This window comes from Anarhichas minor, unplaced genomic scaffold (assembly GCF_050575085.1).
Source record: "Anarhichas minor isolate MPS153535 unplaced genomic scaffold, ASM5057508v1 ptg000040l, whole genome shotgun sequence".
NCBI lineage: Eukaryota > Metazoa > Chordata > Actinopteri > Perciformes > Anarhichadidae > Anarhichas > Anarhichas minor.
This window is the reverse complement of record NW_027466486.1, coordinates 16,321,026-16,348,887: the sequence shown is the minus strand read 5'-3', so window position 1 is coordinate 16,348,887 and position 27,862 is coordinate 16,321,026. Positions and strand designations below refer to the sequence as shown.

The following is a 27,862-nucleotide window of genomic DNA, read 5'->3' as shown; positions in this document are numbered from 1 at the left end:
TTCACGTTCTATCAGAGTGGGACTTTGACAAAAGACAAAGCAATATAAAAGTGTCTCACTTTCTAACGGAGTTTCGTCAGAGGTGCTCTCCTGCTTGATATAATGGGGCGTGTCCTGTCGGAATTGGGCGGAAGCCGTCATTACGTTGACGACGACGTAACGTCTTACGTATTTAAAGATGGCAGCGCGCAGTAACCGACAGGTCTTGTGTTGTGAAACAGCTAACTGTTCCCACCGTGACAGTGGGTTAGTTCTGTTATGATAGCGGATTTTACGTTTTAATAAGCGACACTAACGCGGTATTGTTTAAGAACATGTCACACCGCTAGCGGTTTGAATCTGGAGATACAACTTTAAGATGGTGGCGGGCACCTGAATGGCACTGTAATCAACCTGCAACCTGTCTACAAACTACAAAAAAAAAAGATTACAGTCAAGAGAGAAAATGTTTCCGGCCACATGGTCACGACTGTCCTGCAAGGCTTTGTCCAGCCGAGGACTGAGGACGCAGAGTGTGCTGGCCAGCTCCGGACCTTCGGACTGGAGTAAAGTGGTCTCCGACGCAGAGAAGATCGTCGGATATCCGACCTCCTTCATGAGTCTCCGCTGCCTGCTCAGCGATGAACTCAGCAATGTTGCCATGTACGTCAGGAAGCTGATCGGGACTCGACACCCTTTGCTCAACACTGCAAGGTAACACTGCTGAAACTGAAACGGCGCTGGTGTATTCCCAGCTCCGGCTCGGGGCTGTTTTACCCCGTGGAGTAAACACCAAACTACATTCACACATCTGGGGGAATAACAGGACTCTCGTCTGTTAGGAAAGTTTCAAAGATAGTTAATTGCTTTTTTTTAAATAGAAGATTATTGTTTGAATCAATCAATTTTGAATCAATCAACCGAGAGTCTTAATAAAATATACTTTAATCTTTGATCTCAGTTAATGCGTATTAACAGTACCACTGAACAAGATGAGGATAACCAAAACAAACGGCACGTATGACATTGTGTCACAGGTCAGAGTGGTGTTCCATTATTACTGGAGCTCACTCTAACTTGTGCCCGCTCATGTAATCATCGTTTTCACTTCTGAAAATGTTGCACTGACGTGTACACTCAAATCACTGTGTAGCCACTGTTTAATGAGAAGAATAAAAACATTTTTTCCATAGCCCTGTCATTGTGGGTTGATATTTATGTTGTGGCTTACACACAAACAAACACACTTGACCCCAACTGCAGCTGTATTCATAGTATCCCCTTTCATAATTCTATAGACATGTGGGGAAACAACAATTGTTTGTAATCAATAAATCAATATTTCTTTCTCTTAGTCAAGCAACAACCCCAGTCAGAGGTTGGTGTATCCGATGGTAGCTTTCAGACGGCGCGTTGCGTGTATTATTGTTTGTGATAAACGCACCGTGGTGTTACCGCGGTTAAGATCAAGTTAGAAAGCGCGTTGGTCTTCATCAGACACAGCAGCTCGTATCCTGACATGTTTCACTCATGCATATCACTCACACGCTGCTGTTGTTGTAAACGTCTAACAAGAATGACCAAACTTCACCGTTGGAGCCGTGCTCCTAGGAATTCATATCAAAACAGCCTTCATCGTTTCATAACCGGGGCCGAGCAATATGACCAAAGTCTTCTCTCACAAATTAGGTCACTTTAACACCCCGATGACAATCTCACGATACAGCATGTTTTCTGGTAATTCAATAAATATACAGTCTATATGAAATAACCGCACGGTTTCGTATACTCGTGTGTGAGTTAGTAATTGACGAATGAGAAGTGCTGAGTGTTTACGCGTATCATTTAGAACTTTAGTGCAAAATAGCCAGATTTTCTGAGAAATTTTGAGTTAGCTTGTGCTCGTTATTGTCAATTTAGACAACGTGATTGTGTATCACGATATCTCATCACAGGATTTCATCACGATCTGATCATTTTGAAATATAATAAATGATCATACTGAGTTACTGCCCAGCCCTATTCGTCAAAGCTCTCTCAGACAGCATCTGGAATATAATGGAGTTTAGGTTTTAGTGAGTTTAATTAAAGAAATGAAAAATGTTTGTTTCCCTTCTTACCATTCATTCATTCATTCATAGACAAAGTAACCTTCAGTTAACTTCAGATGCTTTCATATTGACTTTCTAGTGTGATTCAATAGCATCAATATTCTAATGTTAACTAGCCTGAAGTCTTCTTCTGCCTGTTAACAGCCACCTGTTGATCAGTAGAACAGTGTGAACCGCTGGCGGATGTGTACAGTATATGTGCATGGGCAAGAAGTAGTCCGGTCTATTACTGAAGTACCAAAAGCAACAATACAACAATGTCAAAACATTCTTGTTACAAGTGTATTCAAAATACTACTTAAGGTTATTCAAGCACAGAAGTATTGGCTGTACAATGTACCCAACGTATCACAACTAAAAGTAGTGGATATATTGTAAGTGTTGTAGCTGGTGGAGAGGTAGCTAGTTTGAACTATTTCATATGTACAGTTATCGACTAAAGTCCAGAGGCTCCCAACCGAGGGCCACAGGAGAAACCTGAGGGATCGTGAGATGATTAATGGGAGAGGAAAGAAGAAGAAGAAATAATTTAATTTGCTTTTTAATGTAACATTTTATTCTGAAAAGTAGGCCTAACTAGTAAGTTCAGCTGCCAAATACATGTAGTGATAATAATCCAATATTTCCCTCTGAAATGTGGTGAAGTATAAAGTATCACAAAACACTCAAACTTCAGTAGCAATGAACAACTTCATCTAGACAGAAGCAAAGTGAAGCAGATGTCAATCAGACTAAATCCTTCCTAACGAGGAGCGTGGGGCCAATAGCCTGGTGCTGACACTGCAAGAGAACATTCGCTGAGCACTCGTTTCAAATAAGGGGAGCGTTATTAAGGGAAGTACTCTACGTCTTATATCGCCTGCATTCAAGGGAAAAATAAGACCGTTCACTGTCTCCCAGTCACCGCTTTTTTTCAGTATAAATCCACTAAGATTAAATGTTCCTAAACAGACTCATGGCCATGCCATCTATATGTTTTTCTATCCAGTATTAAGCGATATTTGAGCTGATTTGTGATGTAACTGCAAAGCCACAATCGTGTGTCGACGGAGGAGGAGCTGGAACAGGTCCCAATCTTCTAAATATCATCCAATCGCTTTAGGATGGGAGTAGCCTGCAGCTCTCATGTTTTTATCAAAGAAATCAAGGAAGTCTGAGCACCGAGGGAAGAGAGCGAGAAGAGAGAGTCCTCAAACTTCATCCAGACGGGTGTGTTGGAAACAGGAGCCCAAGGGTGTAATAACCTATACACCTAAATCTGATATGACAATCCATTTGGGTGTTGTAGCAGGGGGGGGGCTTAGCATAGCTCTTGACAGTCTGACTCCTCACTGTCAGCTTGGGTTGGCTGGTTCGTATTTCCTACTGTGTCTCCGCCTCAGACGCGCGGCGGATAAAAATATCCACAATAGCAGACAGGCAGACCCTCGTGGAGTTGGGTTTCGGTGTTCCCTTTCCTTTCATTCTCAAAAAACTGCAGCTCAGCTAACTTTGCCCCAAAGTCTGGAGTTACAGCGACGGGGACCGCGGGCCCAGGAGGAGAAACTGAACTTGCTTTAAGGACAGTCCTTGAGAGTTCGACTTCCACTAGTGTTTCCTTCCAGCGGTTTCTTTTCTCACCGTTTCCCTCTGCGATCTCGATCTTTGATACCTCGATCAATACTGTGCCCATTACGATTAGTTTTGAATGGAGCCTAACTAACCTGATTATTTCGGCCACTTCGTGGACATGAATGAATGAATGCTGAAATCAAAGATGCCCTCCAGTCTTGAGACGTATGAATGGCTTTGGTTTTCTTTCATCGATGCCAGACCAAGTTGAGGAATATTTGCCGCGGGGACACTGAGCTCCGTCAAGATGTCACAGGTAAATTGTTGCCAATCGTCAGCCTCGACACGTCTTTACAAAAACAGTGTGCTCTCTTGCTTCACCATCAACATTTTTGATTTTACATCTACAACATTAGCTTTAAATTGTTGATTAATCATGAATATTAGAAGTTCTGCTGTTGTTGCTTGTGCACATGCAGGAAGTTATTTCATTGACTGACGGAAGGTAATGTGCCGAGAAAAGCAATGGAAAGACTGCTAGCAAGCAAACATGGTCGTAAAGCGTGCAGGTATTAAGATATTATAATAAGATAATACACACAATGCATTTTGGTGAGTAAGACAGAATATAAACAAAAGTTGAATACAAGAAAACTCCACAGGACAACTTTTTGAAAATATTAGTTTACCATTAAAAAAATAAATCACTGTATCTGCTTAACAGACGCAAACGCCCCCTTACTGCTATGACGTTGCTAAATCCTGATTGGTGCATGGAGGGGACATCGCTCCTTTTCTGGCTAGGCCCCGCCCACTTCATTACCAGTGAGAAGAGCGCGGAGAAAAGCGTAAGTCCATAAATCTCCGAAGTGAAACAACCAACATCGTTTGAAGAAAACTATGCGTTGGATCATTTCCTTTCGCTAAATGTGTTTCCAGAGCCTTTTAAAACCAACTCCTTGTTATCAGGGCCTTTGCGAAGTGTTTTCAAGGCAGGAGGCACATTCCTTCACCATAGAAGAAGAACCACCTGCTGGACTCCAGGTGCTTTGGAGTCATGAGAATCAAGTCCTGGAGACAGGAATAAACGCATCATGACAGTGTATAAAGGTATCTGCAATGCACAGTAGAGACGAACGCATTGCTTAAAATCTGTCCTCAAAGAACAGTGCAGGCGTATTGGGCACATTCATTCTTCTTTCAATACTTAAGAGGCAGACAGAGGATTAATACGCCACCACACACACACACGAGGTCATACATTTGCATGCATTACTTCCGGCCCCTGCACTAAAGTTCCTGTGCTGCAGTTGCGGATCAGAAGGCGTGGTGACCTGTTCACAAACCTTTTTAAAAAGACAGCAGCCCATTTCTCTCTCTCTCTCTCCGCTCTGAAGCCCTTTCTGTCTCTCGTTCTCCCACACCATCCTTGCCCCACCCCTTTGCGGGAGGGCGGTTGTGATTGATTGATGTGTGCTGGTGTGGATAGTGACATAAATATTAATCATCTGCCACCGCCAGGCCACTGGCTAAACCGGACTCTCCACGAGGAGAGCCGCTTCTCTTCAGCGGGCGATGTTTCTGCATGCTTTCCCATTGAGCAAAAATTTAGATTGACCATAAATAAATCAGTGATTTAAGATGGCCATGCATGATGTCAGCTGTATCATAATATAAAAAGGAACAAAGCTTCAGGGTATTTTTTTTCTCCCCTTCAGCACCAGAACACTGAATCACTGGTGTGTGTGTTTTTTTTATTTCCTGTCATGTTTTCTGGCATTCTCATTTCTGTCTGGCCTCTCTTCCCTCCATCTCTCTCCGGTTCCCCTCCCTCTCGTCACGCTTTATCTCTCGCATCCACTCTCTGCCTTGGGTTCCTCCACCTCCCCCATGTGGTGCAGGAGTGGGTCAGAGAGTGTGTATGGGTGGGGGGGGGGGGGGGGGGGGTGAGGGCCGGTGTCTGGGCATCGAGCGGAGGTGGGGGCGTGGCCGCCTGTCTCCCTCAGAGCCCTTAACGAGAGCGTGATTCATGGCACAAGGGGCTCCCATAGGGACGGGATTAGAGGTGCTCTGTCTAACCGCTCCCCAGAGAGACTAAAAGATATTTAATCTGCTCCGTGTGCGTCTTCATGGGTGTGTTTCTGTGTGTGCCCCCCCCCCCCACACACACACACACACACACACACTTCAAACCCAAGAGACTTATACAATCCTACAGCAAGACTGATCAATTATCTTCCCGTATTTGTCATCTTCCACGCACAATAAATTCAGCTCAACAGTCCTTTTAACATTTAGTACAGTTTGCATTGTGTCATCAAGTCGCAACAGTGTTTTGGTTGCTTTGTTCCTTTTCAAATATCATAAGAACATGTATACATATTAAAGCTGCTGTAATCAATATTCTTCTGCTAACAATGGCTCAAATAGCTCAAAGGAATTGTTCATAGTGGCAAACCCACAGAGGATTATCGGCCGACTATGCGGCTTCTCTCGACTCCATGTAGCATTTCACCATCTTTTAACTCGTTGTTTTTGGTGTTGTCACTTGTTAACTTTACCGTTTTGGTTCAGCCTCACCGCTCTCAAGTAGTAATTCATTCGCATAATTATTTGTGACACACTATTAGAACCCACGTGGTGATTAGCAGCCTTTACGTTGCACACACGAGTACCTGCTTTGAATTGCATTTTTTAGCACAAAGGAGAAAGAGAGCCGTACTTCAGGTGTAATGTGTTAGCCGACGTTAATTCCCTTCTATTTAAACCACGTAGCTGAATGTGTCCAAGCTGTTCCCGGCTCTTAAACATTGCTCATTAAAACGGGGCAGTGGGAGCAGGTGGAACTGGAACCGGGCTCTTCACAACAGATGGCAGCAGGGTGTCGGGAAAGATGTTGGAAACTTGAATGCTACGTGTTGCTCCCTTTCTTTTAAAGTCCTTTGCTGCTTGGAGAGATTGGACTACACACTGCGTTGTGTTCTGTAAATGCGGTGACGAACTTTGCATTCGGTTTCTGAGTCGTTGTCGAGGACTACGAGGAAAACGTTTTTCCTCCAGAGCTCATGGTGGATGCTTATTCCTTAAAGTATACAGTTGAGTTAAATGACATGTTTTTGATGTTTGTACTTCAATCTACGGATGCTACTTCTTTGCAGGGGCTACGTCTACGACAGCAGGAGCAACCTCCAGACGAGGGGACTGATCGTGCTGCTGTTGTCGAAGGCGGCGGGGCCGAACCACGCGGCCTCCGACCTCCTGCTTCAGGACATGGTCAGCGGCATCTACCCTAGGTACAATAACCTGAAGTTACCGACGGTAACACTGTTTCTTTTACATTGGTTTGAGGCACAAGACGGCGAGTTAAGGACCACGGGTTCCATGTGTGCGCTGCAGCTTTGCCAATCGAAAATTAGATCCATCGACTTTCCAGTAAGCTGTTCTTCTGGCTTTGCTTTTTGGTTTGTTGATGTTTCTCACACTTCCTGACATCTGCCACCCTCCCTGAACACTCCTGCATGTTTGACTTCACAGCTCTAAGCTGGTGCAAGTATCAACATCAGCAGGATGCACTGATCAATCTTCCTCCCATGCACGAAATTCTCTAAAGCCTGGCCAATTGTAGAAAAAATGTAATCGTTTGCGATTGCATAAAAAAACAAAACATTGTATCAGAATATTAAGCCCTTGAAAATGTTTCTCAAATGCTAAATGGTGTCCACCAACGTTACTCACGGCTTAGGCATTATGGCCGTGCCGTGCCGTACCACAGCTAGTTTTCATGCTGGTAATTCAAGTCCGCAGCTGTTGTTTTCTATCAGTAACCACACGCTAGCAGAAAAATTCCAATTCTCATTGTACTGTATGTGCTGCTTTGGAGAAAACAGTGGGCAGTAAACATGTGTTGCATTGCGTTGTAGAGCCATAAATGTGCATGGCAAGCAGAGCGAGAAAGGCGATGCCGCTTTCGTCCCTGTTACATGGCTGCAGGAGGATAAATAGTGAAATAAAATCCCGGTGTCTACCTTGTCCTCTGTGGTTATCGTCCATATCAATTCCTGTAAATGAAGCACTGCATCGTCTTGCGAATATGATGGAATGTGAGGGCGATATAACCACAGCTACAAGATGGGATGTTTTTTTAAATGATTTGTTGTATTTAGATTGTAGCTAATTGGAAAAGAAAACATTTCAAAAAGTTCTTTCAGTTTCTGCTTTGTATTCATATTGTCTAATAGTTGCATACACATTAATATATCGGCCTTAAAGTGTTATCCTTATTGGATCTGTATTAGGGGGCAACCTCCGCGTCCGAAAAGTGTCTTAAACCTGTATTCTTTCTAACGGCCCCCATTTTGGTTGAGATGGAAGAATCTCATCAACTATTAGACGGATTGCCGTAAAATTTGACACTCATGGTCCCCAGATGATCAATTCTACGGACATTTCATCTAGCGCCAACACTAGGTCACAATTTTCACTTATCCAATGAAATGGCTTTACATCTACTAGAAAAAATGTAATAAACAAAACAAAAATGTACAGACATTCATGTTCCTCAGAGGATGAATCCTAATGACGACGGCAGGGATGACTTTTCTCTACGACCACCACAGGTTGACAATTTTTGTTTTGTTTTGTAACATTCTGAACTTTGGTGATCCCCTGACTTTGCTTTTAACACCACCATCATGTCCAAATTCCACTTTGATTTTTATTTTATTTTTTACAAAATGTCATGGGAATGTCGTTAGTTTTTTTACAAACCTAATGACATTCCCATCAGCCTCGACCGCGCTTTGTGTTTTGCGCCAGTTTGCATGTAACATGCTTCACTAAATTGCAAACTTCGAAAAAACTATTGATGATCAACTTCTTGGTTCTGAACAGGGAGCGCTGTAGACTCTAGTGTTGTCTTCACATAAATGAAAGGACATTGCTTAGTGATCTGTCTGGAACCGCAACATATATTGTTTTATTTATACATAATCAAAGGTGAAGTGTTAACAGTGGTATTAATGTGCTGCTGTTAAAATGCTTCAGGTAGCACCCCAAGGGCCTACCTTGCTTTTTCACAAACATTGGCTACAACCACGCAACTCAGAACGGGGATGTGTGCCAAGCGGTTTCCAGAAGTGACTGCTGTGTTTGGCGTGGCTGTGCACTGGGTGCCTGAAAGGCCTCTTTCTTACTGCTAGCTGGCACAAGGCACACGTGTGCTGCGGAGCCGTGTCCGTGCAGAAACATCCTAATATTAGAACTAATTGGAATAACCCCGGGCGCCGCAGAAGCGCTTGAAGTCCGGCCTCTTTCACGGCCGTGAGGCCGAGACTGCGTCGCCAGGTCGTGTCTCTCTACAGGAGGAGTTCTTACAAACTCGCCTCATGTCAAAACCGGGCGCTCGCATCGCTGTGACTCTGGATCACTGAATCCAACATGCAGCATTCCCTCACTCATGTGTGATGGATAGACCACACACACACACACACACACACACACACACACACACACACAGAGCATGTCTTGATCACCTCATTTGCACTATCTTGCTCTCTCTTTCTCTCCCCCACCTCTCCCTGGGCTCATTAGCACCTCTGATGGAAGAGATGGAAGAATGGAGGGAGTTGGGCTGGGGCGGGTTTGGGGGGGGTGATTGAAACCTCCGGGGGATGGTCTCCTCCCTCCTGACAGGCAGCATTTGTAAAACATTTCCCACTCTACTGCCTGACACTGATGATTCATAAAAGCACCACCATGATAGATAGATGGAAGGATGGATGGATGGATGGACGGACGGATCTATAGATGGATAGATAGATAACACACACTCTCACAGATAGTGCAACTATTACCCACCACACCTCTTAATTTCTTGTGACAAATGAAAGCCGTGCCAGCGAACACATCACACAGCCGGTCTGATGGACAGGCTGCCTCTTTAAATCACACAGGGGGACGCACTCACATCCGCTAGGCTGCGTTTGATGGCGAAGGCAGACTGCGGAGGGAGGAAAATGGAACGGAGCAGTCAGGACAAGGGGCGTGGTGAGGGGCGTTGCACCTCGGCAAGATGGCATCGGTTGCTATGCAACTGGGCACCAAAGCTATTTATACACCGGCCCCCTTGTCCCCCTTTTTTCCTCCCCAAGCTCCACTGTTACCGATCAGGAGTGCTAGATTGGAAGCACAGCTTTGGGATGCGGATACACCGGGGTTCAACTGATTTGGGTTTTTGGTGGCTGATACTTTAAGATCAAAAATTCAAAGTAATTCCAAGGGTTGTGTTTCCTTATACCTGCTCGTTCATGTTAGGGTCTCACACATGTCTTACACATGATCATGGGAAAGTGGCCATTGAATCAAACAAATAGATTTCTGATCTCTCCATTCACCCGATGAATTAGAGTTTGGAGATGTGACAATATGTAGGCTGCAAGACTATATTAGATTGTCCCCCGTGGCAGATTTTACCATACTATTTATGCCACCACAGCTATCCCTTTTAATATCTTTGGGTGTATTAAGCCATTTTTAAAATGTTTCAAATGAATGATTAGGACGGCTTTATGGCAATATTATTTTTAGGATTTTTGCATCATTATGTTGAAGGACCCTGATTTATCATTTGGTAAATTTGCCAAACCAGGCACCCCCATCTGGTTCTTTTAACCATAAATAATTTCTCGGTGGCTTTTTCCATAAAATGTACTATATTACAATATAGTCTATAGATATCGCAGAGGATAGAGAGTTGGATCCACTGCTTTTCTGAAATAAAGATGATAAATAAAAGTTGTTTGGGCCATTCATTCAAAAGAGAAAACTTTATAATCATAAATTTCAGAGGAACTTCACTATTGCATACGTGAAAAAAAAAAGTTGTACTAGGCCTCTTGCTGCTCCAGAGGGAGCTGTATTAAGTCTGATAAATTGCCTCGCGTGATGTCACTTGAGTCAGCGTTAGGGCCCGAAGACTACAAGTTTGTAAATGAAAACAATCTAGTGTACTAGACCTCTGTAGCCCGCTGCTTATCTCTGCTTGAGGCTAGCGACTCAAGGCTACATTAGCCGCTACTAGTGGCACACCCAAATCTCAAGCCAAACTTTTGGCGGGCGCTTTGCATCATGGGAAATGTAGGCGCCAGGTTCTGACAAGGAAGAACAATGCGTGGAATAAAAAAGACGATATCTCTGCATTGTTTTCGACCCACTGTGACTTCTACAATATTTTAGGAGCGTGACGCTAAATGGAAGGAGTGCTCTTTAATTGTTTAATTTCATTGTAGAATATTGATGTAGAATTGAGACCACAGTCGGCATCAGTTCCTGATTGCTTTATAGGGCCATCTGCAACAAGTGGTCTGTGCTTGTTAGTCAGTTTAGTCGAAGTCACGTAACCGTGTTTTCCACCTTGAGATCATCACAATGGAGTGTTGAAGTGGAGCCAAAAGCACGAGCAGATGGCAGATTCATCACAGAGTATTAATTCTTTTTTTGTTTTCAAGTTAAACAACCAAGTAAACGGTCAGAAGGCTGACCTCGACTTTTGGTACATTTAAAACGTTAGTCCTGTCACCCGAAATCAGCCACCGCTCTTTATCGCCTTCCTCTTGCCGTAACAACGAGCTCTCCTCTTCTTAAAACCCGCCGAGCGTAGTCATCACTCCGAGGCGACTCGAGAAACACGCGGCCGCCAATCCATTAATTTCCTCTTCTTTCAAACCCTGAACTTTATTAACTCTCATTCGGGGTGACCGTGTTGTTGCTCTGCGTCAGCGAGCTGCGAAACCAACCAGACAATGGATGTGATTGAGAGGCGAAACGGATGACATTATTGAATTTTAATCACATCTTTTCCACGCCGACGTCGAACACGGCAATTACCTGGCTACAAGACGAGAGAGTGTGTGTGTGTGTGTGTGTGTGTGTGTGTGTGTATATAGGAAGCGGTTGGAGCGCAAGGCAGACGACTGGCTCATCAGGTTCTCACAGCGGCTGAAAGAAGGTCGTAAGTGGCTATCAGCGCACCCAACCCTGTCTGGATGGATCCCTCCTGTCGCAGCGTGGCGAGCTCCTTCCATATGGAGAGGGGCCTAATTATCCCCCACCAATGGCTGAATCAACATTTGATTATATCCTCCCTAAGGCTGCTCTGAAAGGCTCTGTTCAAAGACCACTTTTATGTCTTCTCTCTCATAATCAAGAATGGCTGTTATTTGCTAATGATGAGTTTTAATTTCTTTTTTTAACACAACCCTCTCCCGACGCGCTGTGCGGCAAGACATCTGACATATGTGCTGGTTTATGCCCTCGAGTACGCTGATTTTGACTTGAAAGGTTTTTAAATTAAATTGTAGCTGTTGAGAAATCTCTTCTTTTTTTCTTTCTTTTTAAAGATGCACATTAATTTATTCTTTTAAATTGTCTACTCAGTTAATGTTTCAGATAGCAGTTGGACGAACTGTGATGATCCTTGAGGAGCTGTGTTGCATATTTAAGTCAAAAAAAAAAAAAAAGACTCCACAATGTGAATATTGCATTTTATTGACTAAATAGATGTTTCCCCTTTTCCTAAAGGGATGAAATGAAACTCTCGAATCCTTTGTCTCCGATTCATTCCTTTGTGGTCAGCACACCTGTACGTGATGCTGCCAATGAGTTTTCCAACCTGCATATTTCACCGGTATAGACAATGAAAAGGTTTCTGTCAAAAAGCTCTCTAACCGTCAAGCCTCCGGAACGCCTCCCTTAAAAGGTGTTGAGAAAAAAAAAAAAAAGCTGTGATTTTAAAATGCAATTCTTTTCTTTTTTTCTGTTCCATAGCCAGCGGAATTTGGCAGAAATCACTGAGTTGATCCACACGGCGTTCCTGGTGCATCGTGGGATAGTCGATCTGAAGGAGTGGACGGACTCAGACGGCCCGCTGAAGGACATGGAGTTTGGGAATAAGATGGCTGTGCTGAGCGGCGACTTCCTGCTGGCAAACGCTTGTACCGGACTTGCCCAACTGAATAACACTAAGGTACCCGGTCTGTCGGTAAAACAAACTGTAGCCCTGTGGGATATCTGACCTGACAAAACTCCCGGCTGTCCAATATGTGGAGCTGTAAGGTGTCGGCCCTGATCCCTACTTTTCTCGACCACGTCCAAACTCACGCCCGCAACGATTATATATTGCAGAGTTCCCACGGATCATGGTATTTATGGGATATTCTCGGTTTTTGAGAGGTATTTTCACAAAGAGTACCCGCAGTGCAAACGTCCTCATCAACCCATCTGCAATACCTCCGTGTTTTTATTTTGTCTAAATCTCTGGTGCTGAGCATACATCAGTGTGATGTCCTTTTTCACTCAAACGGCAAAGCCGCGGTGATTCCCAACCTGGCGGCTGCAAGATAAATCTCAGGGGCTGCGAGATGATCAGCAGGATTAGCATGGTTCAAGACCTCTGAATAACCTCCCACCGCACATCAAATTCATTCAGTAGCTCAAATAAGTCTGGTGTTGTCCTGCTGTTTCTTTTAGTTAGAGTATTGACCAATAAGAGTTTAGTTGGCCAAATTAATAATGGGAGATAATAATAATCAATCTTTCCTTCAAAGAAAGCTAGCCTAGCTGCATTCATGAGAAATAACAAGAGAAAAATGGCATCTAGCGTGGGTGAGATTGACCTCCAACCGATGGCTGTTTCTGCCAGTTAGAGAAACAATTGACCAATCAGAGTTCAGTAGATGGGAGTAAGAAAGGGGACGTAATTTTCCTACATTGCTAGCTAGCTAGATGAGTGTGGATGAGCCCGACACAGCTGTACAAAGGGAGAAACGTTGAAGGTACCCTGTGGAGTTTTTGACCACTAATGGCGCGACGGAGTGATGTTTTTAGAGTTGGGTGCCAGGTTTGTTTGAATCGTGGCTTGTGTGATGCACATTTAATGCAATCAACAGTCGGCAGCGGTTAAGAGCCATCAAACCAAGCAATGCACCATCGGCGTTGCAAACGCGTCTGTTAAACTTGTTTTGTGCTCCTCGCGGTCAGCTTGGTCGTCGTGGTGCGGACGGCAAATTTCGCACAATCACCGCCTGGGCGACTGTGCGGTGGGGTTCTGAGCATCGGGCCGCGCACCTTTTCAAGACTTGGTCACACAGACTGCGTCAAAATGATTGACTCAGAGCAGCTGTCAATCACAGGTGTCACTCAGCTTTCAAAAAGTTGACTAGTCTCCCACAACAGAGCGAGGCAACAGAGGTCTGCTGACGAGACGTTCGCATTGTGCTGATCGCAAGAAGCATGAAACAGGGCTCAAACCTTAAATGATAGACTCAATGTGAGTAACACAGAATTTAAACAGAACTTTTTTGTTTGCTTACGAAAAAAAAAAAAAACTAGCAACTGCAACTTCCGTGTCAACTGACGCATCAGCGGGCACTCGCTACTGATCGGTGAAAGCAAAACCTAACAAAATAACATTGCTCCCAACAAGAAATCGGCTAGTACGAACATCGTCTTATTCTCTTTAGATCTCTGAAAACGATCAGTCAAGCTGCCTGCAACCAAACATGTGTTTCCGGGCAACAACTTCAGTAGGCGTTGCTTGGCAAGGGTCGGAGAATTTGGGAACTAATGGCGTAGGTGGTACCGTGAGGTCTTATCTTTGTGAAAAAACACCTTTTCAGACACCGGCCTTGACAACAGCGTATGGTATTGTCAAGTATGGTATTGTCAACCTCAATGTGGTTGAGGAGACACCATAGACATGCACAGAATCCTGCTTATTGAGTTTTCAGTTTTGAAGGCACGTGTGTGGTGGTGGTCTCGTAAGTGCACCACAGATCATATCTGCTGCGCGGCCTGGTAACCCCTCGCTGACAGATACTGTCACCACGCTGCTCTGTCAGAATGCGGTTTTCCCGAGCGGATCAAAATAACCGTCTCTCTCTCTCCCAATTGTGCCGTCAGCCCCGCCGGCCCTTATCGCCTTCCCTGCAGCTTCGTATTCGGCACTCAACTGGGCTGGGTTTATGTCCTGCTCTGTGGCAGCAAAGAGACGCCCTCCCAGAATGTGATGTAAGCGACATCCACGGTGCTGCTCGTGTGGGGAGCATAGCAGGAGTTACAAGCAATCAACATTTCCTTTTCGTAAATTAAAGATCATTTCAAAGGTGTGGCGTTTCCGTTACAGTGCTAATTAGCTTTCATTGGGATTTGTCGGCGCTACAGTGCTATGACCAATAATTGTCAATCTGTGGCTGTGCAGCAAATTACAGTAATGGAGTCGATGCTGTTGTTTCCCTGAAAGGATGGAGAAGAAACGACGCTGGGAATGAAAATGATGGCAGATCTGCTGATGACTTGAGCTAATGAGGATTTAATCATGCTAAGCGGTCATTCACAGCAAGCATGTCTGCAACTGGTTGAATTGAAGTTGGGGAGCGATCCGTCCCTTTGTGGTGCAGTTCATTGTCTAGGTGAGAGCGATGCCGTTTCAAAACTCAACTTGCACCAAAACACCACACAGACGGTGCCTGAAATGATTAGTACAAACAAACCTGCAGTGCTGTTTGTGGGAGTGCGACTGTAATCTGAAGCAGCCACAGGAAACGTCCCCACCAAAGTGGATGTTATTTATTTTTTTTAAGAGTAATAAGGAGACGGACATCCGATAGCCGGCAGATACTCGTGTTTGAAAAGGTTAGCAAAACAAAATGAGCGGAGGGCAAACCCACAGTATGCCCTGATGCTCGTATTTGGCTGAGTTTTTGTGAAAGCTGTTCTTCGCTGCTTTATGAACAAGGAGAAGGGGGATTAGATAACTGCAAACAGGAATAAAATCATACCAAGCTATAGTGACAGGAATGGGAAGTTAGGTCACTCAAACCCTTCCTTTTTGGGAGTTCATGTTGACTTTTGTCCACGATTCATCTGTAGCTTTACCTCGAGAAACTTCTTGGAAATTGGGGTCTTAAAAAGATTCACACGACATCATCCATATTCTGTGTCTGTCTCCATAAATTGAGAAGACTAACTCTCTATTACTGGCCCAATCAATCAAGATGAAGTATTACAGGCTGTAGCTATCGTGGTAATAAAGATTACACTCTGATGGGAGCCATCACGTTATGAGTTACAGTTTTTATTTTTTATTTTTTTAGAATGAATCAAAACAGACGAGGCCGAGGTATACTGACTTCTTGTCTTTAGTATGGGTCAAGCTCCAAAAAACACTACATTTCCCATGATGCAGCTGGAAATCATTCATCACAAGACCCGCCCCTGTCTCCTAAAAGCCCACTCATTTCAAGCCCAGCAACCCCAGTTCGTAAAAAATAAAACGGTTACATCATCAGGGTTATTTTTCTGCAAAAACGTTTTTTTTTAAAGGGCGGCAGATCGTCATAAAGGCTGACTAGTCCTCATCGTGATGAGTAAACTGAATTCCATGTGTGAAATTCATGGAGTGCTCTTTTAAACACTACATCCACCCTGGTTCAGCTACTCGTGAAGAAAAAAAAGTTTCTGCTAATTGTCTGATATTTATAACTCGGACCAGCTTCCAAAGTGCGCAGAGTTGGAGTCTTCTAAACGGATTGTCTGGCCATCTTTCCTTGCAGCTCGTGTGTGGTCATTGCCCCACATTGTTTCCATACACAGGATGGCCGATGAGTAGTTCTTGCCGCTTTCCAAGTTTTCTCATAAACCAGCTTTTTTTTTTTAAGTCAGTGAGAGCGATGGAGATCATGTGTCGTGGCCTTGAGAGGAAACCTATGCCGCTACTTGTATAAACTGTAAAGTAATCGCACCGTGGTGCTCCGGTTTCTTCCCCCCCCTGCCCCCCACCACCCCACCCTCGCAGACCTGTCGGCAAAACACGATCTGGCTGGATTTGGGAATGGAGTAAGGGGGAGGCAGTGGGAGAGCTTATCTGATACCTTCCAAAAAAAGACCCCCGCCGGCCCCCACTTCCCAAGGCAGGCAGAGACACCACATCTGGTAATACTGTAGGCACATTGTCCTTCCAGGTCTGTGGGCAAAAGCTCGGGTTTCCTCAATATTTTCCCCCGGAGGATTGGGTTACCCAAAGGGCACTGCGAGGCTGACGGAGCGGGCCAGCGTCACCAGACTTTTCTGATGAACCGAGGATGTCTGGGACGAGCTGAAGGAGCTCTAAATGTAACCCCATTCATCTGGACCGTACGGGCACGGCCTCCGCTCCTCTGTCCACACACTGTGGCTGTGAATGGAGGACGGGAGGGATCGGCTTCACCCATTCCCTAGAGCCAGACTTTGAGGAATCATTTGAAAAGATGCAGCTTTTCTCCTCTGGTGGTTGATAAGGGGCCCGCTGTGTTTCCGTGAGCGAAAATGTAGTCATGCATGCCCCCTGTAAGAGGAAATGAGCAACTGCAGTCTTAAACTAATTGTCCAGACCTACATTTTTATCTCATTTTTTAGTCGTTGCCCTTTTATAAATGTATTTTGTAAGGTATGAAGTTATGTATTATCTCATGTCAGTTTCCCCAAAAGCAGCATGTTTCTTCCTTGTGCATTATATGGATTGACTTGTCCTGGAAAGAGTCTGGCGATGGAAGAAGTGGTTCTTTTTCATTTTTTGCTTCCATCTCTCTGTGCCTCTTCTGCAGAAAACCACCAATGTCTAGATGCTCTTTAAGTGTCAACATAATTAATAAAACAAATCTGCAATGAGGAGAAACAAAAGGAGAGCAAAGAGTCAGATCATCGCTCCTAAACCTCGTTAACCCCTCTGCTCTCTGGACAGGGTCTCATTCGGTCTCGCCATCTGGCTTTTTAGCTCCGTTTCAGCCCCTCGGACCGGACAGACACCTGATCCGTCTCCATCGACAGGACTTCTCTATAAATACAGAGTCTAATGACTGAAGTGGAGCCTGGATCAACAGGAGCTCCACTATACGGCCCGATAATGAGCGGTGGAGTTCGCGGCAGTTCACCTGGTTTCCAACCCCTCGTCTCACCTCCGATTTCTTCACCAAACCAGCTGTTCAGATGAGAGCGCTGATAGCCCGCACTTCAATCGGGGGAAATTGTGTTGTTTTTTTAAACTAGAAATGTCACTGATGAACCGAGCAGCGTGTCTGTTGTGATCGACCTCATTCACATCTACATTTGAGGAGTTTAATCGAGGCTGTTAGCCAGAGTGATTTATAACGAGGGAGAAGGTTATCGGTTCAGTGCCCGAGTCCAAGGACCAATCAACTGGACTGTTGATGGACATGTTGACTGTTGAGCAGATCGATCCCATTATTTAGCTCTGTCTTACAGATAAGAGGATGTTGTGTAAATGTACTATAGTTGGATGTTCTGATAATGCTTTAAGATTGAGATTTTAACCCAAATGTGTTTTTAATCTGTTTGACAGGTTGTTGAACTGATCTCGAGTGCCATCGGTGATGTGGTTCAAGGAATCTACAGTGAGAATAACAGTAATGCTGAGGTAAAGCATCTGTTCTGCATGGCAGACTACACCATTGGAATTTGAAATTGTCCCTTTTTAAAATGTCCTGGGGTCAAAGACAGTGAGCCAACATGAGTGGCTTAAGACTAAAAATAAAGGCCAGGCATATTCATTTGTACAGCACGTTTCATACTTAAAGGTACTTCAAAGCACTTAACCTACAAACAGACGACGTTACAAAACGTTCCAACCACACAAATGTAGATCAAGAATAACTTAAAGAAAAAAGCTGATATTTAATGTTGTTGCTATTGTGCTCCAAAACCTCCCATGAAAAGACCAAATCCATCCCACTAACAAGTGTCCTCTGTCCAAAGTCTTTGTTGCCATTGTTGTCCAAAAGCTTTCAAAAAACACAGCAGTGAGCCACACTGTTGCACATATCCCATCCTGCTGCCTGAAATACTCACTAAGAGCACCACATGTGGATTAATCCGCCACTGAAAATAGTCCCCAAATGTAGAATTGACTTGGGTTTTAGTAACATTTGCTAGAAACTACAGCCTTTTCATACATCCGCCCCGGAGACAGCCGTGGCCAGAGACGGACTGTTTTCTGGGTTGTTCATCCATTCTCGTAAACGCAATATCTCGGCATCGCATTGAGCTAATTTTTTCAATTCTGGCACAAACGTCCACTTATACTTCAGGATGAACTTATTCGAATTTGGTGGTCGAAGGTCGCCGTGAGCTCACGATACACATTTTGGGCTATGACAATTTCACACAAATGTCTAACGGGATAAAATGATGAAGTGATGACATTTTGGATGAACACGGATGTAAACATTAATTAATGAGTCTTTCTAGAACTGACCACAGTGCTGTCAGTTACCAGTTTCCTTTTATTTGACTGCTGCTTTGGTTCTGCTGTAATTTACTGCCAGTTCATTTTTCAACCGTTCACCGTGTCCCTCAAACAAAGTTTCAATTCTGACCTCTTCTGTCGTACGTTTGCTCAAGAAAACGCTTGAGGATTTACTTTTTCTCTATTATCAAGTCTTTCATATGTACACACGTGGACAAAATTGTTGGTACCCTTCCGTTAAAGAAAGAAAAACCCACAATGGTCACTGAAATAACTTGAAACTGACAAAAGTAATAATAAATAAAAATGTACTGAAAATTAACTAATGAAAAACAGATATTGCTTTTGAATTGTGGTTCAACAGAATAATTTAAAAAAAACAAACTAATGAAAATGGCCTGGACAATAATGATGGTACCCTTAACTTAATATTTTGTTGCACAACCTTTTGAGGCGATTTCTGTAACTCTCAATGAGACTTCTGCACCTGTCAACAGGTATATTGGCCCACTCTTCGTGAGCAAACTGCTCCAGCTGTCTCAGGTTTGAAGTGTGCCTTCTCCAGACTGCATGTTTCAGCTCCTTGCACAGATGTTCATTAGGATTTAGATTAGGGCTCATAGAAGGCCACTTCAGAATAGTCCAATGTTTTGCTCTTAGCCATTCTCGGGTGTTTTTAGCTGTGTTTTGGGTCATTATCCTGTTGGAGGACCCATGACCTGCGACTGAGACCAAGCTCTCTGACACTGGGCAGCACATTTCGCTCCAGAATCCACAAAGCTTCTGGGAGAATGTCCTTTGGACAGATGAGACAAAACTGGAGCTTTTTTGGCTCATCAGCTCTATGTTCACAGACATGAAGCATACAGAGAAAAGAACACTGTACCTACTTTGAAACATGGAGGAGGCTCGGTTGTGTTCTGGGGCTGCTTTGCTGCATCTGGCACAGGGTGTCTTGAATCTGTGCAGGGTACAATGACATCTCAAGACTACCAAGGCATTCTGGACTCTCATTGAGAGTTACAGAAATCGCTTGATTGCAGTGATTGCCTCAAAAGGTTGTGCAACAAAATATTAAGTTAAGGGTATCATCATTATTGTCCAGGGCATTATCTGATGTTGAATCGCTGCTAGTGTGCTCTGTGCAGTGCGAGCTCAAGACGCGCAGCGTCTCTTTCTCTGTTCGCCCTGCAGGAGGACAGTCCCACTGACTGCGTCGACGTGGCGGCGTGGGAGGAGCGCGCCTTCCTGTCGCACGGGGCACTGCTGGCTAAGAGCTGTCAAGCTGCGATGGAGCTCGCCAAACACGACAAGCGGTCACAGAGATTGGCCTTCAAGTACGGCAAGCACGTATCACTGGGACACAAGGTAAGTCCAATGTGATTGTCCCGCACAGCAAATACCAGGGAAGTTTGTCTGCGGAGGACAAATCAATAAAGGTCAACTTCCACAACAGTGCGCTACTTTTTGGGGTAATCACAGCTTTGTTTAAAGGCCATAAAAACAAAGTTTCTGTGGCTTTAATCTGGTTGTTGTCCCTCCTGACCACCGTACTCTTTGTGACTGAGATCAAGTTAAATCAAATTCAAGGAATACCGTAACTCTGCCTCAAACAGGCCGCTGATTGGCTGCTAGTCCCACGGTTCTCCAGGAGGCAGCCGCATCTCAACATTTCCCTCTTCTAACGTGGCCTTATTTTAGTTTAACAACATTTGTATGTCTTTCGATGAGCCTCTTCACATCGTAGCTGATTTTCATACAAGAAATATGTGGGCGGGGGGACTGACAGCTTTGTTGGAATGTAATTATTCTTTTGTAGATGGAGCAGTTTTTGACAGTGATTCACATTTAGGTGACAAACATACACATGTTTAATGTGCAGCAGATAATGGAGATGCTCTGACATCGCTCAAGGTTCAGAGGCGGTATCTCATTGATGCCAGCCTAAAGGTCACTGGTAAGAGTCCCCGTCTCAGTGCTGTGGTTCGTACGTCCTCTCCTGCTGTGGCTCCCTGCAGCTGCCTGTCTGCAGGCGTCAGTGGCTACAAGGAATCTCAGCACGGGACGTAACTGCAGCGAGTTCTTCTAAGGACAGCCGTCCTCATCAGGCTAGCTGTTCAACACGCTGCTCATTAACAGAGAGTCAGAGAGTGCACGCTCACCTGTTCACGCTCTCACCGCTGGGGCTGGTTTAATTGGCGCCCGGGAAGTCACAAAGTATGAGCTCGGCCCGACTGTCGTCTGATTGGCCAACTGATTGGCGTCTCTGTCTCCTCCGCAGCTGAACTCTGACCTGCAGCCGTTCATGAAGGGCGACGCGGGAGAACCGGCGTCGTTCAGTTTCAGCGCCGCCCCGGTGGTTTTCCACCGCCAGCTCGTCGGCCAGGAGAGATGGCGTCAGCAGCTGCAGCAGGTACGAATGGTCCCGACTGAAACATCTCAACAACTGTTGGGTGGATGTCCGTATTCACCTGCTTACTTTAACAATCTCCTGACTTTTCCTCTTCAGATTGTCTGACACTTTTTCTACTGATATAACCTGTGAGAATTGAAAATGAATGGCTGAATTATGAGCGTGCCGCCACCAACATGCTGCACCGAGTTTACTCAATGCCAGCAACCTGGATTATCAACACACTTTGGCCTTTAAATGTAGAAAATAGTGATATTAAGGCTTTAGAGGGTTTGTAGCAAATGAATGGTCGACTTAATTCCTGTGTTTATTTGTTTGATCCGACTCACACTTTTCTCCGTTCATTAAAACACTTCATCTCGAGGAGAATGACTAATTGGGCTTTTGAGACGCACTCTAGCAACAGGTTTAAATTAAGGTTGTTTTTTTGTCAGAAATTCTTGACTTGAAAAGTTTGAAGTTCTTCAGTTTCATCAAATTGTAACTCTTTAAAAAAAAAAAAAAAAAAAAAAAAAGTTGATCACAATGTTAAGGCAACCTTACTCTCTTTTCTCTGCAAGGCAACAACACTGAGAAACCAGCTGGATTACTCAAAGGTAAGCCCCCTGGTTCATGTATTCCTCTATTCACAATGCAGCGTTACCCTTCGTGTTGCATTTTCCAGTAAGATAGCTCCGTTTTTCATTGTTTTGTTCACCCGTTTGCTCACTGGCGCGGCATCTGACCGAGAGAAACAGGACGTCTCCTCACTGTAACCCATATCAAAGTTGAGACATGAGCCTCCCAAAGTCAATGTGTGAGGGACGAGGGAGGGCCGACAGGGGTGCAAGAAGAGACCGAAGCTACAGGGGAGGGGTCCGGTGGTGTCGCGGGGGTTATCTGGTCCCGACTGAAACCGGAGCAGCAAGGATCGGTTACCGAGGCCTATTTGCGGAGGAGACACTCAGGCTCTGAGACAGTGGCATTGTGAGAGAATCTCCTTCAGCAGACCTGTCGAGAAAGGGGACATGGGGAGAAGTTTGAGGGGAAGGAGAGATGAGGGGACAGCGAGGAGGAAAGCTGAGAGCAGGACAGAGGGGAGGGATGTGATTTTTTTTTGGGGGAGGAAAAAGAAAGACCTTGAGCCCACGGGCGTCCAACTTTGCTTTGATTCAGCACAAAGATGGGAATGCGTAATTAGAGGAACTTTGTGAACTTTTCTGGCATTCACATTGATTTAGCATGTGCTTTCATCCAATTAACTCTGATAAATAACCATAAATCTTCACAGAAACTCCCATTTTATACCGTTTCTCAGTCGTTCTCTTTCATTCCCAATTAGAGAACAACCCCAAAAACAGACTTTTTTTAAAAATTGATTAAAGGATCAAAGGAGTGTCCAGATTGGTTCAAAATTAATCATTTTTTTAAATAGCAAGATTTGTTGTACTTATAATACAAGAAAATGTGACTAAATGAAAGAAGTGAGGAGGATACACCTGAAGTCTTCAACCCATTGACGCATAATGACAAGTCTGTGTGTAAAAGAAATTAATCAAGATACAAAAAAAGGAAAAAGACTTGTTCTAAATATTGATTAGAGCTTATGCACCAGATGGAACAAAGGAGAATGTGGAACACTAAAAGATAACATCAAGTTAGTGATGCAGAAGCAAACATAGTTGAGAAATAAGACGGTGGAAAATGTGGGTGAAAAATAATCTTTTCTAAATTGAATAAGCAGCCAGTGTGATGCGGAGTTTGACATTTATTTTTTTTTAAAGAAGGAATGCCTACGGGGATTTTCACCTCCAAAATTCATGAGTTATTACGCCCCCAGCAAAAAGTTGTCCCAACACACCAGCAGTAAGACTCGAGGAGACGCCCAAATCACTCAGTCTGAATACTTAAGCTGCTGGTTGGGGCGGATCTGACTTGATGTATTCTGTGCGTGCGTGCGTGCGTGCGTGTGTGTGTGTGTGTGTGTCCCAAGCCTTGTGTACAAACGCACAGACTTTCTCCAAATGATCAAGTTCTCTTTTTGAGATTTTATTTTAAACTAGATACAACATTTAGGAGTAGCATATTGGTATTCAAATCACTCACAAATGTAGGCAGTCACACTGGGGGAAAAAAAGAAAAAGTCATCACAAACTCTTGACATCGTTGGGTGAGCAGGACATTTTAATTTCCCTGCTTTGCACTTCAGTGCAATTTATTACCTAGATTGTAGCAAAACCTGTGATCTGGTGCCATGATTAGGAGACTAAAAAAAGGACCGGAGAGGCTGCGAGGTGCCCGGGTAGAACCTACAGAAGTAACATGAAATCCAGCACATCTCCCTTCTCACTGTCAAAAATGGCCTTCCAATTGTTCTTATAATATAACTCTCAGCGATGAGTTCCCTTGTAGTTAAATGTAGTAAGCTGCCTCCAGTGGTGCCGGGGGCAGCATACATGTGTGTTATACAATGTGATTTCTGTTTTGTTTTTCTCTTCTTTGCCTCCGTACGATCCAGTTACTTTAAGTGTGCGCCAACTTCACCGCGGCTCCCGCCGGTTTGTCGTGGTTGACGGGAGCGACGTGACAGGCTAACGTGTGTTTTTTTCCATCCCCCTGGCAGCTCTTGGTGTCAGTGAAGTCTGAGAAAGGCGTGAGCTCAGCGGTGGACTTATGCTGTTACCATGGCAACAGGGCTCTGGAGGCCATCCAGGCTTTCCCCTCCTCCGAGGCTCGATCCGCCTTGGAGAACATCGCCTTCGCCATCACCAAATTTTAAACCTGGACACACACACACACACACAGTGTCTTTGTCTGCAGAGGCAACAGGTCAAGAACCACTGAACAGTTCAACAAATCAACTTCTCACATCTGGAGAAACTGCTCTCCTCTGCTGTGGATGACAGTGTGCAATGCAACGGCTATACCCATAAATGGTCATCATTAAAAAGAATAAAAGCACATTACTTCAGCATCGTGTCGTGCATTGTGTTGCACTCCGACACATACCCTACCTCTCTTTCCCTGCGGAGAAAAAAATATCACGCCAAGCTGCATTTAAAAACCTGCCAGATTTATTACCACCTCGCTTATCAGCGGAGGCACATTCCAGGCAGAACGCAATTTAACATGTTTCGCAGAATTGTCATTCATCTGGAAAATGGGTCACGAACGACAAATGATGCACCAAGCAGCGCGTCTTTATTTTTTAGAATCGCCCAGGTTCACCCCGCTCATTACTGCACACCTCAGATGGTAGCTGCTGGATGTAGCGGGTGTTTGCCAAACTGAAAAGAGCAGCTCCAATCCGGTTGTAAAAATGTCCCAAAGTCATGTTCTACCAGGTATGTGCTGCTGCTGATAAGCACAGCTGCAAAAAAAATGGTATTTTTCTAATGGGGGTTTGGCGTGATATTCGCTCCACGGGGGGGATGGCATGAATCGGGAGTAATGTCATCTATGTTGCCTTATTATGTCCGTCCCCCATTCCTGTATATGTGATCCAAGTCGACCCAGGGGCGGGGAAAGGTCACACAGTCTCTCCCCTTGGCCCAGCCAGTGAGCGCATTGAAGCTCCGCCAAGCAGTAATTATTAATGAAGAGACCTGAGCAAATGGACAGGAAATGCAGAGGTATTGATTGGGCCGGCTGCCCTGCTCCAAGCCGTACAGGCTGGCGCCAGCCTGGTGGCCTGTGGTTTCCCAGGCTGCTGTCTGCAGAGGAGGAGGTGGGGGGTGTAAGGGGGCAGCAGCCAAGGTGTGAAACCAGGCCACCGCTGGCAGCTGTCTGTCACATCCAGGCCACACCTGAAGGACTGAGCACAGGTGACGAGGACTGAGCTAACAAAGAGGATTCTGGGTCGCTCTAGAGAACAGCAGCGCATGTCGGTACCACATCAGAACATGCTAGCTAGATAGAAACTGCCCATCTGTCAGTAACATCGCAATTAGTTGCAGGTTCCAGATGAAACTGTTCCTCTAAATGAGGAAACTCCTCCTGATGATACATTTATGGTTTTTAGCCATGCTAGCGATGTGGCTCTAGGGTCCACCACTTTGGTCCAGACTGAAAGATATCAACTGCATTACATGGATTCATTTCTATGTGACGTTCACAGTCCCCAGAGGATGAATCCTACTAACTTTGATGTAGCTGTGCTTTGTGGTTAGCATGGTAAAACAATATAGCTACTTAACATCAGCATGTTTGCCGTGTCAGTTTGAGCACGTTAGCATGCCGGTGTTTGCATTCAACTCAACCAAGGCTCTTAGTCTTGTTCATTTGATGGTTCCCCAAATACAACTTTAATAAAACTGCAGTTTCAGTTGCATTCAAATTGCACCATGGAAAGCAAATTTTAGTCCTGTCCCTCAAGACTTGTTTACATGTAAGTCATAATGATCTGATCAAATACCTCGACATTAAAAAAACAAAAACAAACATAAGGTAAAGCAGCACTGGTGGAGGAACTGACACCGAGGGTGAAAAGTGGATGAGGAAGATTCAGAGGGTTGGAATAGGGGGGAAGGGGGAGATGATGGGTTGAAGAAGACGTGGAGTGAACTATTCCGAAAACAAACTTGTGTCTGTTGCTGGGTTGTCCGTCCACTTCCTCTGCTGTTTTGGTTTTCCGCTTCCTGGGTACAAGCGAGGTACAGCATGTGCCAAGGAAAGCCTCCGGCTCTTCATGAAATATTTATCCTCGCCGTGAGGAGACATGAGGAAAGTTACATGGAAAGTTAAAAGGACCAAACAAGGAAGGAGGCTGGGGCACTGCCAGAATGACAAATATAGTTACGAAACAGAACTTTTGTTTTTTTAAATGGTGAGGTCTGGCCTAAGCAATGAAACTGTTGCGTAGACACTCCCAGAAATCAACCAGGCGCTGCAGAAGCAGATTTGATGGGACAGTTTTTTTTGGTTTTTTTCAACTTCAAGTGGAAAGCAGTTCTTCAAGCTAAATGTTTAATGTAGAACAGAAATTGTAGCCTTTTTTTTTTTCTCTGACATTGCTACTGCCAGCATTAATCTTTTTGATATCTCCTGCGAAGCCCAAATGAAGAGCCGGCCGAGGGAGGAGAGGGGTTGGTCCGCTCCGTGTCCTGCACAGCAGAAACCTGACTCTGTGTTTGCTTACAGTTTCCAGTTTGAGAGTCTTGGGTATCATGAAAGCAAGAGTTGGCAAGAGTATAAATTTACATGCAAAACATGAAGCGGGCAACAGCGGCCCAGTGTGCCCAGGCCCAGACGATGAGTGGTGTAATTACAGCAGGGTCCAGTGGAGAGTCGGTCAGCACGGATTCCATTACACACACATACACAGCTGTGGATGCTGGAGACAGAACGACAGTCAGCCTTTGAGTTTGACATAAGGATGCAGTGTTGTTGAAAATCTCCAAGATTTTCATTTAAATAAATATTTGTTGCGTCACTGTCGCCGAAGGAGGTAACACGATGATTGAGAGTGATGATGGCCCACTGATGAAAGTACTGCAATATTTATGTATTTGTCGTTTTACAAACTGAGTGTCTGTGACATTCCTGAGTGGGAAAAAAATAAGCCGTATTCCAGTTTTTCTTCATTGTATACACACACAAAAAATGGACATATGCACACAATTTGGGAAATTTGAACCTCTGAATTGTTTGGGGGGGGGGGTGATATTCTGTAACTATCACCATTTTGGACAAATTCCAGTTTTCCTTTTCTACTGGGGAGTCAGGCTTACTAAGGCCGTGGATTTTATACTATCAGGAATGCTACAAAGCGGAAACAGATCATTGTAATCTTGCCATTGAAATTTTAGCCTTTCAAATATTTTTTTCTTTTCATCATAAACTCAAAATGGTACCACTTTCTAATAAAGCACACTTTTCAAAGGTGGGCTGCATGTCCCTCGCCTCATAGAATCTGTTGCTTTTCATTGTCTAGCTCTGTGAAGTTTGGGATTAACATTACATTTTTAATATTAGTTTTCCACTCTGATATTATTAATATATTAGTCATCTCTGTCTCTACCTCGCCTGTCTGTGACCACAGGCTCTCTCCTCAGTTGATAAACTAAACTTCTTGTGTCGTCTTCTCTCTATAGAGTGATGACGTATTTTGGTTGGCCAAGCAGGAAGTTAGCGTCGCCCTGCCTTCCTCGACAAAAAGACAGTGGGATTTCCTGTTGGCTTTAGGATTATTGCAGAAAAAGGCAAATCAAAGTTTATGACACTTAAATGTTTTGTTCAGCGAGAAAAGGAACACCGTATTAACAGGTTTTGAAGCGTAACTGCAATCACTTGAAGCAACTAGCGTTAGGCTGTAAACAAACTACACCACGGTCGCCTCTAAGCCTCCAGCTTGTCATTAGATTCTGTAACAATCGAGCAAAACTACAATGAGAAAACTCTTTCATCTGATCAATCTACAAGTTGGAAGGTTTGTGTAAGAAATGTTTGCAAGAGGGTCGGGGTAAACACAACGAGCCTGTGACGGCGGACTAGTGATGAACCCAAGAGTGGAGTATTTACTGACGTATTTTATGT

The 27,862-nt window shown here is 44.4% G+C and overlaps 1 protein-coding gene across 2 annotated transcripts; it reads left to right on the top strand.

Moving 5' to 3' along the window:
• The first annotated feature begins 184 nt into the window (after positions 1-184).
• pdss2 (prenyl (decaprenyl) diphosphate synthase, subunit 2) lies at positions 185-27,223 on the top strand. Of its 2 annotated transcripts, XM_076107612.1 has the most exons (8): positions 185-693; positions 6,800-6,934; positions 12,465-12,663; positions 18,034-18,108; positions 20,131-20,304; positions 21,218-21,349; positions 21,910-21,945; positions 23,952-27,223. In XM_076107612.1, exons 1-8 carry the CDS (start codon positions 446-448, stop codon positions 24,105-24,107), a joined length of 1,155 nt encoding a protein of 384 aa, XP_075963727.1. In that variant the 5' UTR covers positions 185-445; the 3' UTR covers positions 24,108-27,223. The 2 variants fall into 2 exon arrangements, with proteins under 2 accessions (XP_075963727.1, XP_075963726.1); XM_076107611.1 differs by having other exon boundaries at positions 21,910-24,093.
• Positions 27,224-27,862: the final 639 nt, after the last annotated feature.